General features: G+C 50.5%; 3 protein-coding genes across 3 annotated transcripts; 1 reads left to right on the forward strand and 2 right to left on the reverse strand.

Moving 5' to 3' along the window:
* Nucleotides 1–1,896: 1,896 nt before the first annotated feature.
* Nucleotides 1,897–5,349, forward strand: AAFC00_004446 (uncharacterized protein; the record flags this gene model as incomplete). Its single annotated transcript, XM_069344089.1, has 4 exons — nt 1,897–2,076; nt 2,131–2,571; nt 2,621–3,517; nt 3,571–5,349. 4 exons carry the CDS (start codon nt 1,897–1,899, stop codon nt 5,347–5,349), a joined length of 3,297 nt encoding a protein of 1,098 aa, XP_069196502.1.
* Nucleotides 5,350–6,471: 1,122 nt separating this feature from the next.
* Nucleotides 6,472–7,518, reverse strand: AAFC00_004447 (uncharacterized protein; the record flags this gene model as incomplete). The annotated part of the gene is made up of 3 exons (XM_069344090.1): nt 6,472–6,861; nt 6,920–7,155; nt 7,209–7,518. The coding sequence occupies 3 exons, from the start codon at nt 7,516–7,518 to the stop codon at nt 6,472–6,474; spliced, it is 936 nt and encodes a 311-aa protein (XP_069196503.1).
* A 3,334-nt stretch (nt 7,519–10,852) lies between these two features.
* On the reverse strand, nt 10,853–12,012 carry AAFC00_004448 (uncharacterized protein; the record flags this gene model as incomplete). The annotated part of the gene is made up of 2 exons (XM_069344091.1): nt 10,853–11,439; nt 11,496–12,012. The coding sequence occupies 2 exons, from the start codon at nt 12,010–12,012 to the stop codon at nt 10,853–10,855; spliced, it is 1,104 nt and encodes a 367-aa protein (XP_069196504.1).
* Nucleotides 12,013–12,189: the final 177 nt, after the last annotated feature.

Consider the following 12,189-nt stretch of genomic DNA (forward strand, 5'->3'; position numbering starts at 1 on the left):
ATCAAGTCTGTTGGTAAACATAGTCGAAGTTCATACATCATCTCTTCTTACAAATCGCGTTCCAGAATACAAGCTGAACTCATATGCTTCTCCACTGCATGTGCTGAGAATACTCCACTCGCGATGCATGCCTAATGCATTTCTGGCAGGTTCACCTCAGCCAGGTCCATCTCGATCCCAACGTGCTGGAGAAGAAGCTGAACGTCTATCATGTCCATCTCGTGTTCCCAGGAGTGTAAGAATTGCTAGATGGTCTGCTAGTAGGTGAACAACGGTAAACTATCACCTCGCGTGTCACAGCGACTTCCCAAATAGTACCGTTTGCCTGACAAATTATAGCATCTCGGCCGTACTAGAAAAGCAGGGCCTTCAATTACCTGCAGGCTAAGAGGAAACTCTTGACGGACTAAGGTGCACAGCTAGTACCGGTCGTTATTGCAACGGTCAAAACAGGTGAGAGTGGCGTGCTTGCCGCATTGGGTTGTAAAAAGCCGAAAAACCTTGCGAATCGCCAAAGATACTCCTATTAGGCAAGTGACCATACTGCAGACGTGCAGTAATACTGTGAGACACTCTTCTCTAATTCGCGGCAGACTGCAGATCGAGTCTTACTATCCGCAGAGTCCCATGGTAAAGTGCACATTTTATGAGCAACGGTCTGCACTTTGCAAGCCGCAGGTTGGGGTATAAATGCCGATTGGCAAAATGGAATGGATACAGCAAATCAGTTTCCCTATTATACAGATCCTCGTACTATAGCAGAGACATGACCTACAGTACTACGCTTGACATGGTCATGTGTGCATTTATTACATCATGAAGACCCGTCCTGCCAGAGAGGAATTATCAGATGTGTAAATGGTGGTACGCGATGTTTGTCCGGATCCGAACAACATGCGGCGGCCTTGAATTAGTGCAAACATGCCTCACCTAAGTAACTCCGTCCTCGTCACGTGTCTAGAGATCTCAAGTCAGGCGAACTGTATCGCATGAACTTTACTTTACAATATACTCACAGCTCGGATTTTATACACACCTGTTCTATCCAATAAGTCCATAAGAAAAGACATAATATACGCGATGTACGAGATGCGGGCGGACGTGCCCGCCGCTAGACCATATCTAGACAACCTACTGGAGGCAGGATAAAACCTCACCGTTCGCTAGGTGAAACATTGTATTGGACGGCTCTTCACTTCCTAGAGACCTTTCTCGAATTCTCTACACGTGGAAGCGATTTCTTGCACATGCTGCACCAGCCGCATGGCTATGCCGGTTGTTTCACGAAAGCCACGGCAACCGACTGTCAAAGTGGCTGCCGGGCCACAACGTCTTTTAGTCAAGCCCTCCGTAACCGCCTCCGCGGCGGATACTGCCTTGCACTAGATCTAGCTGGCCATGGATTGAGAATTCTTTCCGAAACTGATCGTCCTATGGTGCAGATCTGGCTACCACTGTCGCGGTGGAAGGGCTGGACCATGACAAAAAGCAGTATCTGGCGTTAGTGGAGAAAAAAGAAACCAACGAGCAAATGGTCCTCGTGTCGACTGATTGATCTAGCAGTCCGTTTAGAGTTATGCTGTGAATTGGCTCGGCGAATGGAGGAACGCCATGTGAGGTTACGCCTTCCACCTACGTCCATGGCAACAAAAGTCTTCTAGCCCGGTCAAGCCCAATCCGTCCCCGGCATACATTATACTTCTCCGCAACAGTTAAGGGCCGTTGGCGCTCGACTTGTCTCGTCTGAATAGTAAGGTATCTATCAGTAGACTATGAAGGAACTCTTGCCACTAGGCTGCTGGGAGCATTCCCATAAATGTATAGAGTCAGTCTCCCCCTCCCATGGCTGTCCTTCTCAAGTAATCATCTGGTCTGAAAAGAGCGGAACCAACGATCATGTCGCCCAACAACAGTATTCTTCCCATAGTGGAATGTACTATGCCTTCCGATGAGGCTGTGAATGTAGTGCCGAGCTATCCTTCGACAGAGGACGGTCACTCCTCTTCTGTCGTGTCCGTGTCGCAGCCCGTATATCAGGAGTCGAAAGGGGTTGCAGATCTGCGGCGATGCGATGTGGTTCGTGATGCAAACGGTCTTCTTGATTACACATTGCTGACTGTGGGGTCCCAGATGGCCGAATTCTTGCATGCAAGAGCGCAGCGAAATAACTGGCTCGAGAGCTATCACAACGACCTGTTCTATGGCACATCCAACCTTGGAGCCTTTGTGCGTCGTCCAGATGGCTCCTACTCAACGACATCGCAGGCCGGTGGTCAGATCATGGAAGCTTTGGAGGCTTTGCAGCCACAGATGGCATTCACCATGTCCTTCACTGCAATTAGTGTTCTGTTGACTACCCTGGAGGAAGGTCAACGCGTGCTTGAACTGCAGCAGGGCTTCCTGTTGCCTATCCTCGACTCCATTGTCGAGTTCAGCAGGATCGCCCCAGCTTGTGAAAAGTATATTGGTGCTTGTATCTGCAAACAAGAGCATTTCATTCTTGTTTGGGGCGCAGACCCGAACTCTGTTCTGATGAGAGCCGGCGATATGGAGTCTTTGCTTGTTGGAAAGGTGAGACCACTTCTAGGGACATGCCTCTTCGCAGTGCTGACATGTCCAGATCTTCGGTGTTCCCGTACCACCCATGGATCTTAGCATGCTCGGCCCTTACTCGACAACAATTTCCCGTAGCGCTTCCTCTGCTGGCCAGAAAAGCCCCAGCAGGAAATCAAGGCCCTCCACCTCAAGACCCACCACCCCAAGAAGTCGCCATTCATCCGCATCCAGAAGTCATCGATCATCATCACGAAAAGCAATCCCGAGGTCTGTGTCCTTCGGTCAGCCCTTTGATGTTCGAGATGATCCTATGGAGTCGCTGCATATGCCTGTTCCACCATTGCCAGTCTTTTTCCAAACTGAAGCTGGCGAAGCTTCGTCTTCAATGAACCGAGGCCGGATCATGAGTGCTTCTACTGACGTCGACCCACTTGCCGACCGCATTTCTTCACCAATGAACAGAGGTCGGTTCATGAGTAATTCTACTGACGTCGACCCACTTGCACCACGGAATCCCACTCGCACCAAGAGTATGCCTCCTGAGATGGTAAGAAGGCCGACTATTGGTTATATCCAGTCCCTGCAACTCGCCGAAACCGCAAAGGCCCCTCAGCAATTCCCTAGACTTTCGCTGTGGGATCATCGGGTACTCCAAAATGCAGGCATTTCCGTTGGCCCAGATGGTAAACTAGACGGCGTCATCTCCCACGCTACCCTCAAGAAGATGGGCGTGCTCGAGAAAGCTCTCGAGGTCGAGGAGATGGGTGAGACCAGCATCAAGGAGGAAAATGTCATCGTTCCCGATGAAGAGATGCAAAAGAATCAGAAGAGGCCGTTCTTGCTCTCCCACTCGTGGCTTGTCGCAATCGCTGCTGGACTGGTGGTTACGCTGGAGTTCTGGACCATTGCTGATTTGATCGGCGGAACTCGCCTCGATGGTGACTGGGCTCGCTGGGCATTGGTAAGTGTTAAGCGACCACTGAAGAAGAAAGCTTTACTAACTGCATAACCCAGGTCATCACCATCCCCATGTTCTCACTCTTCAGTTTGTTCTTCATGATTGTTATTTCCGGCTGTCTTTTCCAGCTGGTTGTACCTGTTGGATGTCTGAAGAAAAACAGCGTCTACTATTCAGCGATAGCTCCCAAGATCTCCGAGCATCCCAATCTCGAACTTCCCCACATCACGATCCAAATGCCCGTCTACAAGGAAGGCCTGAGTGGTGTCATCATTCCCACCGTCACCAGTCTACTCCAAGCCGTCAGACACTACGAAAGTTATGGCGGTACTGCTACCATTTACATCAACGATGACGGCATGCAACTGGTCGGCCCCGAACTCCAAGAAGCGCGCAAGACTTTCTACGAACTCAATGACATCGCTTGGTGTTCGCGTCCAGCCCAGTGCACCGAGCCTGGTGAGAAGTTCTTCCTTCGTAAGGGAAAATTCAAGAAGGCTTCGAACATGAACTTCTGCTTGGATTTCTCTCTCCGTGTCGAGGCCGAATTCATTCGCATGAGAGACGCGCAGTGTGCAGAGGAAGGCATCAGCCACCTTCTGATGCCGCTTGAAGAGGAAGACGACGTTTACGAGCGTGCAAGAGATCGTGTCATCGAACAGGAGGGCGGCAGAGCACTTAGCGGTGGTGATGTTCGCATCGGAGAGTTTATTCTCATCATCGATTCCGACACCATCGTTCCCGAAGACTGCCTGATCTGTGGAGCACTCGAGCTAACCGAGTCACCCGAGGTTGCCATCATCCAGCACGCATCCGGAGTCATGAACGTCACTGGCAGTCTTTTCGAGAATGGTATCACCTACTTCACCAACCTCATCTACACCAACATTGTCCACTCCGTTGGCAGTGGTGATGTCGGTCCTTTCGTCGGTCACAACGCCTTCCTTCGCTGGAAAGCCATTCAATCTGTTTCGTACCAAGAGGAAGGCCAAACCAAGTTTTGGTCGGAGTCTCACGTCTCCGAGGACTTTGATGTCAGTCTGCGTCTGCAGATGGCTGGTTTCATCATTCGTCTCGCAGGTTACCACAAGGGTGGTTTCAAGGAGGGTGTGTCTTTGACGGTATACGATGAGCTTGCTCGATGGGAAAAGTACGCCTACGGATGCAACGAGCTTGTCTTCCACCCCTTCAAAGATTGGTGGCGACACGGACCCATTACACCGCTCTTCAGACGATTCCTTGGGAGCAACATCAAGATCACCTCTAAATTCACCATCATGGCTTACATTGGTACCTACTACGCCATCGCCGCCGGACTGCCTCTCTCCATTATCAACTATGTACTCCTCGGCCTTGGTTGGCAACTCGACAAGTTCTACCAGAGCAGTTGGCACATTTGGGTCGGTCTCGCAGTCATCTACAACGTCGTCTCGCCATTCTCTTTCGCTATGCTCCGTTACCGCACGAAGCAAAAGAGCTACCTCGGAGCACTCTTCGAGTGCGCCAAGTGGCTTCCTCTGTTTCTGGTCTTCTTCTCCGGTCTGTCGTTCCATTTGTCCAAGGCTCTGTTATGTCATTTCTTCAGCGTCAATATGGAGTGGACCACAACGGCCAAGGAAGTCGAGAAGACTGGTTTCAGACTCAGCATCATCAGGGTCATCAAGGACTTCAGGTACATGTACATCTTCAACCTCTTCATCGCCGGCGCGATGATCTTCTTTGCTTTCTGTCCCTTTCCCGCCTGGAGGATCATTGACTTCACCGTTATCATCCCGCTTGTCAACCAGGTCGCTGGACATTTGTTACTTCCTTTCTTTGCTCTGGGACTCTTATAGATTCTGTCCCTCATATTTCTCATAGACTATTCTGTTTCTTTTTATTTCTTTTGTCTTCTCATCACAAAACTACTACTCGATACAATAGATAATATCCCATATATTTTGCTGGCCAAAAAAACAAAGAAACATGCCACATAACTCCCGTCTCACTCTCTTCTCTCTCACTTCTATCCCTTCCTATCCACATAGGATTCATCTCGCGTGATCGTGAGAAAGCCCAAACCTCGGTTACGGTACGCCTCTGCCGGGACCTGCATTTGCGGTTGAAAAGGTAATACAGCCGTTTCATCTAGCCCGAAGCTCTAAACGGAAGTACTGTACGGAAGTACTGTACGGAAGTACTGTACGAGCGTAAAAGTACCTATAGTATTTACTAATACAAGAGTGCCTCAGGTAGAGTACAGTACCTTGACTCGACCTTTGTGGCAAAAGACGGACGGCCGGGCCATGATTCTCGTGCGGGTGCCGATGACTCGGATCCAGCTCCTTCTCGCCCCCACGTTGTAGCAGGAGTCTACCTGTGATGTGCCTTTACCAATGGTAAGTGAAACGGGGCTAACGCGAGTCTATTGACTGAGCCGCAAGCCAGCAGCTACCAGCTGACGACCAAGAAAGAGAAGAAAAGAAAAACGAGGCCCCGTTGGCTTAGCTGGTAAACTTACTAGTCTTTAAGGTAGTCTTCTTGGAGTCTTCTTGGAGTCTAAGTGAGGATTGATGGGCGAGAAGCACGAAATCTGACTATCGATGATTTCAGCATGTTTTAGAACGAAACGCCGGGGTTTTTGCCGCTTTCGTTATGGTGCATGCGCCGCGAAAGGGAAGTAACAATTGTCATTGTCGTCACTGCCTTACTGATACGCCACAGATTTCTTCGAGGTCTGGACTTGAATTTGTGTCTCATGTTTACCTTTGTTGATCACGGGTTGCACGAGTAATGCCAAAGAGCAAAAGAAAGCAACCTCAAATTATTAACTAGGTTTTTTTGTCTATGTAATTGTGCTGCTCTATTATCGAGGCAAATGTTACGGCATAAACTTGTAATGTAAGTTTCGAGAGTGAAAGGGTATAAGAAAATAAGAAAATGTGAAAGGCCGAGAAAGGTACATGGTAGCCTCTTCTCTAGAGGAAGCTGGTCATCGCCATGGACATAGCCACGACAATTCCCCAGCCTGCGAACTTGGCGAAGTTGATAGGTGATCCGCTGGCGGCGGCGCCCGCCGTGCTGTGGCCGAGATACCAGCTTCCGATGCTCGTCAGTTTGCCCTTGGGGTTCAAGAAAGCCGCGTTGGGTCCGACGTTGGAAATGTCCGATCTGAAAGCTCCAAAATACGAGTAACGACCGACGAAATCCTGTTCGTCGAGCCACGATGTGCTGTCGTTGAAGAAAGCCTGGGAATCGAATTGCGAGCAGTTCGCGCAGGCAAATTCCGTGACCCAGATATCGGAGACGTTGGCGTAGGTGCTGTTGACTTGGCTGACGTGGCTCGAAAGTCCTTCGAAGTTTCCGTACTGAATCCGGGTTAGTATAGAAGAATCAATCCTCAGGACGCATATTGTGGATACTCACCCAATGAACGGGAATGAAATCGACCTCGCAAGAAGTGTTGCCAGAAATGGCAGAGCATGCCGTGAAGAAGTCCTGTAACCATTGGTGTCCGCTGGGGCCACCGGTGACTGCTGGTGCTCCAAGCAGCACGCCATAGTCTCTCTTGAGCGGCTCGAACTGTCGCTTCCATACGGTCGCAGCATCTTGCGGTGATACTCCTGAGCCGCCGGACTCGGTTGCGTCAGGCTCGTTGAAACCTGAGTGTATATGTAAGTAATGGCATGGATAATCCATAGTCAGAGTAACAGACCTAGCACGTGCGTAATGTTCATGTGGTCAGTGATCAGGTTCTTGACGGCGTCGTAGAACGACCTATCGTTTTCTGGATCCGCGGGACCTCCCCATAGCTGGGGCACAAACTCGAGTTGTGAAGCGATGTATACAGTAGTCGGGAAGGCCTGGTAGTTGTAGTACCATGTGAGGTCGCTGCCCTCGCCGCTCCATATCTTGTCGTCCTTGGAATTGTCCGACGAAGATACATAGACGAGTCCCCGCTTGTCAGACGTAGATGCTGAAGCAACAGCCGCAAAAGCAAGCGATGTTAATGCGAGACCCAACATGCTGTGTTCGGTCTTCCGGCCTGGTCTTGTGCGATAGCTAATTCAGTCCCCGCGGAAGGCTCAATGGTATTCACTGCACAATGACTTTGTTTATGGTATAGTGACAAGGCAAAAAGGCGTGAAGAAAAGAACGCCCATCGAAAGCGCAAGGCTATGATATATTAAATACTCCAGATACACGAGAGACTTATCGACGCATGCGGCGAGATGGGCCCAGAAACCTTATAACAGAAGGGTCCGAAAAAGCCATGGATCAATGTCTATGCGTCGCCAGCACGACTGTGAACCAGCTCCAATTTCCAAACAATCACGTTGCAACGTCTGATGGGGTCTGTTAGGTGAATGCCGAAAAGGCAGCATAATGTATGGTGGGCCAGTCGACTTGTTAGCAACGGCGGGCTAGAAGCACAATGAAGTCGTTGAAGTCTTGACCAACGTTTCTTCCCAATTCGTGGTGTGCAGTGCGAACACTCGGGATATCTGCCTCTCGCCACAACACGGAGGTTGCATGGAACGAGCACTTTTCACAGGATACGAGCACTTTTCATAGGCTCACATGCCTTTGCTGGTGGATCAATTTACTTATCGAAAGGATCGAGCCAAAGAATTGTTTCTCCATGGGTCTCGGCACTTCGCTACAGAACGTCATGAGCACATGACACATCGAGGACAACCTTATCTTGTGACCTGACTCGGTCCATTCCATACTTTGCCTTACTAAAGCAAGGCAGCTACCGTATACATCTTGTCGTGTTATGACAAGGATAATAATGCCATCTCACCTCGTATCTCTACAACACAAACACGAATATCGTCAAGTTTGTCCCAGAATAATATCACAGGATGATGACAGGCTCGCTAAGAAGAGATAGGATCGCCTCGTGTTGCCCACGGTATAAATGTCATTATATGCAAGTCTACATGAATTTACAGAGATGCAGGAGAGACAAGATCGAACCGTATTTCTCGTAACATGAGGTGAACCACATATAATCAAAGGTTTGCTGCAGTAAAGATACTTGTATCACGTTTTCTCCAGGAACATCACATCATGTTCCAAGATAGAATCACGAGATCCCGGTAGGTTCATTGGGAAAAGAAAAAGATGAAAGCATGTTTCTCGTAACAATAAAACTACATACAACTCAAGAGTCTGGCTGCATCAAAATGTATCCAGTATCTAGACTTGCGAGCGCTCAGACTTCTTCTTTGCGCTCCAAGGCAGGTGCACCACAGGGACACGGAACCAGAAATTGTCCGTGTCAGCCATTCCAGCGAACATGTTCCACCAAGCCAAGAATGCCGCTGCCATGCCAAAGGATCCGCCAGCGATCTGTAGTGACGCGGCCGAGGATGACCCTGCGTATTGCTCGCTGAGAGCCAGAAACAAAAAGGCAAGGTCCAGAGTGATGAAGAGAGCGGAAAAGGCCACCGTCGAACGCAGCGTCAGAAGCATGCATAACGAGGTGAAGATGAACCAGGCCCAGAGGTAGAGTGCAAAGACGTCGTTGAAGGTCGAGACGCCGGTCGTCTTGTCAACGTAGGAGTCGACGATGCCAAATGCTGGTGTCAGGACGACACCGAATGAGAGCCAGAAACCACCGTAGGATGAAAGCGCAGTGGCACCGAATGTGTTACCTACTGCCATCTCCCACATACCGGCTAGCAGCTGCACGAGGCCACCATAGCCAAGAGCAAGTGCAACGACCAGGTTCGGCTCCGTCACATCGAGGGCCTTGAGGTTGATGGCGGAAAGGACAAAGGTCGTCAGAGCAAAGGCTCCGAGACCGAGGGGGGCGGGGTTTCCGAATTTCTTCTGCGCCGCAATGGGAGCATGTGCAGATGGCTGAAATTCACCACCGTGAGCTGGTAGGAGGGTCGCCTGACGAGCCAGACTCGTGAGGTGCATGGCTATAGCCTTCTCGTGGTCGAGATCGCTCGAGGAATCGTGGACAGCATCAGGGTGGCTCATTTTATTCAAGTTACAGGCCAAGATAGAAGACGTGTAGGCTGTGTGGGATATGTGTGTTCCCGTGTGCACCAAGGGGGACAGGACTTCCTTTAAATCCATTTCGAAGAATAACCCCACAGCCGTAGAGCATCTCATGGGTATGAAACCTCCGCTGGAGCGGACCAACGTTAGGGAATTAACTCGACACTCATGACTAAACGATTGCTACCCCGTGGCTGGATGATTTGATAATGGACGGCATAGAAACCAAGCATGTCCGAAGAGGGGGGGACAAGAAAAAATGGCTTTGTGGGGCTCCACAACGACTAATGCTTGCCCCAGAAAAGCTTTTTGCGTCTGAGATAGGAGATTGGTGGCTGAGGTCAAGAGTCACAAGATTCCATTGATTTGTGTCGAGGACGGACGAGAGTGATACTTCTTTCGTCCTCGGGGCCTAGACCCGACACCAGGACGGGCCAATTCCCGGCGGGGCTCCGCACTTTTACCCCAGGCCAGATCAGCCACCATCACTAATACCTTGACAGAAGACAAGACACACGTCAAACCATAGCCCGTAACATACTGTACACCTTTGGACAAAACGCTTACTTTCTATTCATAAGCGAGGGGCCCTTGTTTCCTCGGGACAGTCGTGCGCATCGAAGGCAGCCCGTGCTCTCATCGAAGGTTTCACGGCTGTAAAGTTCCATGCGGCCGCGGCGATAGTCGTCCGTTGCTTTCTGGAGATACTGTGTTTGACTTGCCTGTCGTATTAGCTTTACCAGATACGAGACAACACATCGGGACATATATCTACAGATTTGCATACCTTGTAGCTTCATGTTTCGACTGTGTTGCGAGGTGGCCGAAACTCGACACATTTCGCACAGTCGCCTCTTGATTGTACTGCTGCAGCTACTTGCCTTATTCCCGGCATAACCACAACAGCCTAGAAAATGCTCCGCCGAGATGTTTCGACAGCCAAAAGTGCTGCCACAAGTAGTATAAGTATCTTGTATAGAACGCCTCGTGCCATCTGCAAGGTGGGGTCATCTAAGGTTCGTGTCAGACGGTACATCTCAAGCTACGACAAGCATTCATCTACCGTGACCATGTCGATCATGCAAGGCACCAAAGACTACTTCTAACGTCGGACGAGGCCAGAGGTGAAGTGCTGTGATTTGTGATTCTTTGGAAATGCATTGAAAATCGCTAAAAGAACAACAACAATAAAAATCAACCCTGACTTTGTAACCCACATGATCCAGCACTCTCTAATGTAGTGTGACGTTTTATTCTAATATGATATCGACATCTCTCCTGAGCCATGATACATCGCCTTCATAGCTCCACCCCCTCTTCTCTTTCTTGCTTCGATCTCGTCTACTCGGGAGACTTGAAGGTCATACGCGAGTCCTCGCTGGTGGTGAACGGCACACCGAGCTCGAAAAGTCTGACCAAGACCTTCTGGAAGTCGGCGAAGAAGGCGTCGTTGTCCTTGGCGTACTTCTCGACATATTGCTTGAAAACCTTATCCTTGATGAGAACCATGTCGGTGGGCAACATCATGAGCGACTTGGTGGCGACATCCTGGAACTGCTTAGGACCGTCCCACTTGCGGTAGGCCCACTTCTCCTCCATCAAGAGCTTGTAGTAGTCGTTGGTCAGGGTAGTCGGGGAGAAAGTCCAGGGACCCTCGAAGCCGGAACGGTCGGTGTGGCAGCGACCGAGAGCGTGAGCACCGGAAAGAGCGACAATCTCCTGGTCGTTGAAGCCCATGCGGCCGAAGATGGCACGCAAGTGCTTCTGCTCCTTGGACGCGTCGGGAAGACGACCATCAGGAGTGCAGTAGGAGACGTCGCGGTCCTGGCGACCGGGTCTCCACGGGATCTTGGGACCCTGCATCTCCTGGATTGCGCAGCAGGCAGCAAGAGTCCAAAGGTCAGAGTAAGAGATCCAAGGGAATTGCTCTGGAATGATGTTAGCGGCAATACTGATCAAAAGTTGATGAAGAGCAAAAACATACCCTTGATGGGCTCGAGGAAGTCACGGGCAGCCTGGAGACCAGCGTTGGCACCGTGATCACCCTCGGGAGGAAATCTCATGGTGGCACCGTTGCTACCACCAGTTCCAGTGGCGGCATCATAGGTGCCAGACGCGTGCCAGCCGAGTCTGAGAAGGACGGGACCGTAGCTGCCGTCGTCGTAGTCGTCCTTCTCAACAAGAGCCTTGGCAATCGCATCGTAGACCTTCTGGTAGTCCTCTTGCTTGGGGGTGAAGATGCCATCGCCACGAGCAATCTTGTCGGCAGTTGCGCGCTCGTACTGACCGAAGCCGTAATAAGCACCAACACCGGCGAGAAGAGCAACAACACCACCAATGACAGCAGTGTTGCTTCCTCCGTTGGGCTTTGCAGAGTCAGCAAAGCCACGACGGGCCTGCTGGCGGAAAGTGGTCTGAGGAACAAAAGTGGCGGTCCTCTTCATGGAAGAGGTGACCGGGGTGCGCATAGCGCGGGTGAAGGTTCTGGCGGCAGAGGCCATTGTGAATGTGTGATGTGAGGAAACCAAGGACGGTTCTTCAGAATAAGATCAAGGATATAGAGACCTCTCGTCCACGACTGCGCACAGAATGAAATGGAAAGAGAGAAAAAGATGTAACAGACTTGAGAGATGGGAAAGACAGATGGCGAGACGAGCTCCTCGGATAAATGAGAGTCG

This window comes from Neodothiora populina, assembly GCF_041146345.1.
Source record: "Neodothiora populina strain CPC 39397 chromosome Unknown canker_contig_3, whole genome shotgun sequence".
Classification (NCBI taxonomy): domain Eukaryota; kingdom Fungi; phylum Ascomycota; class Dothideomycetes; order Dothideales; family Dothioraceae; genus Neodothiora; species Neodothiora populina.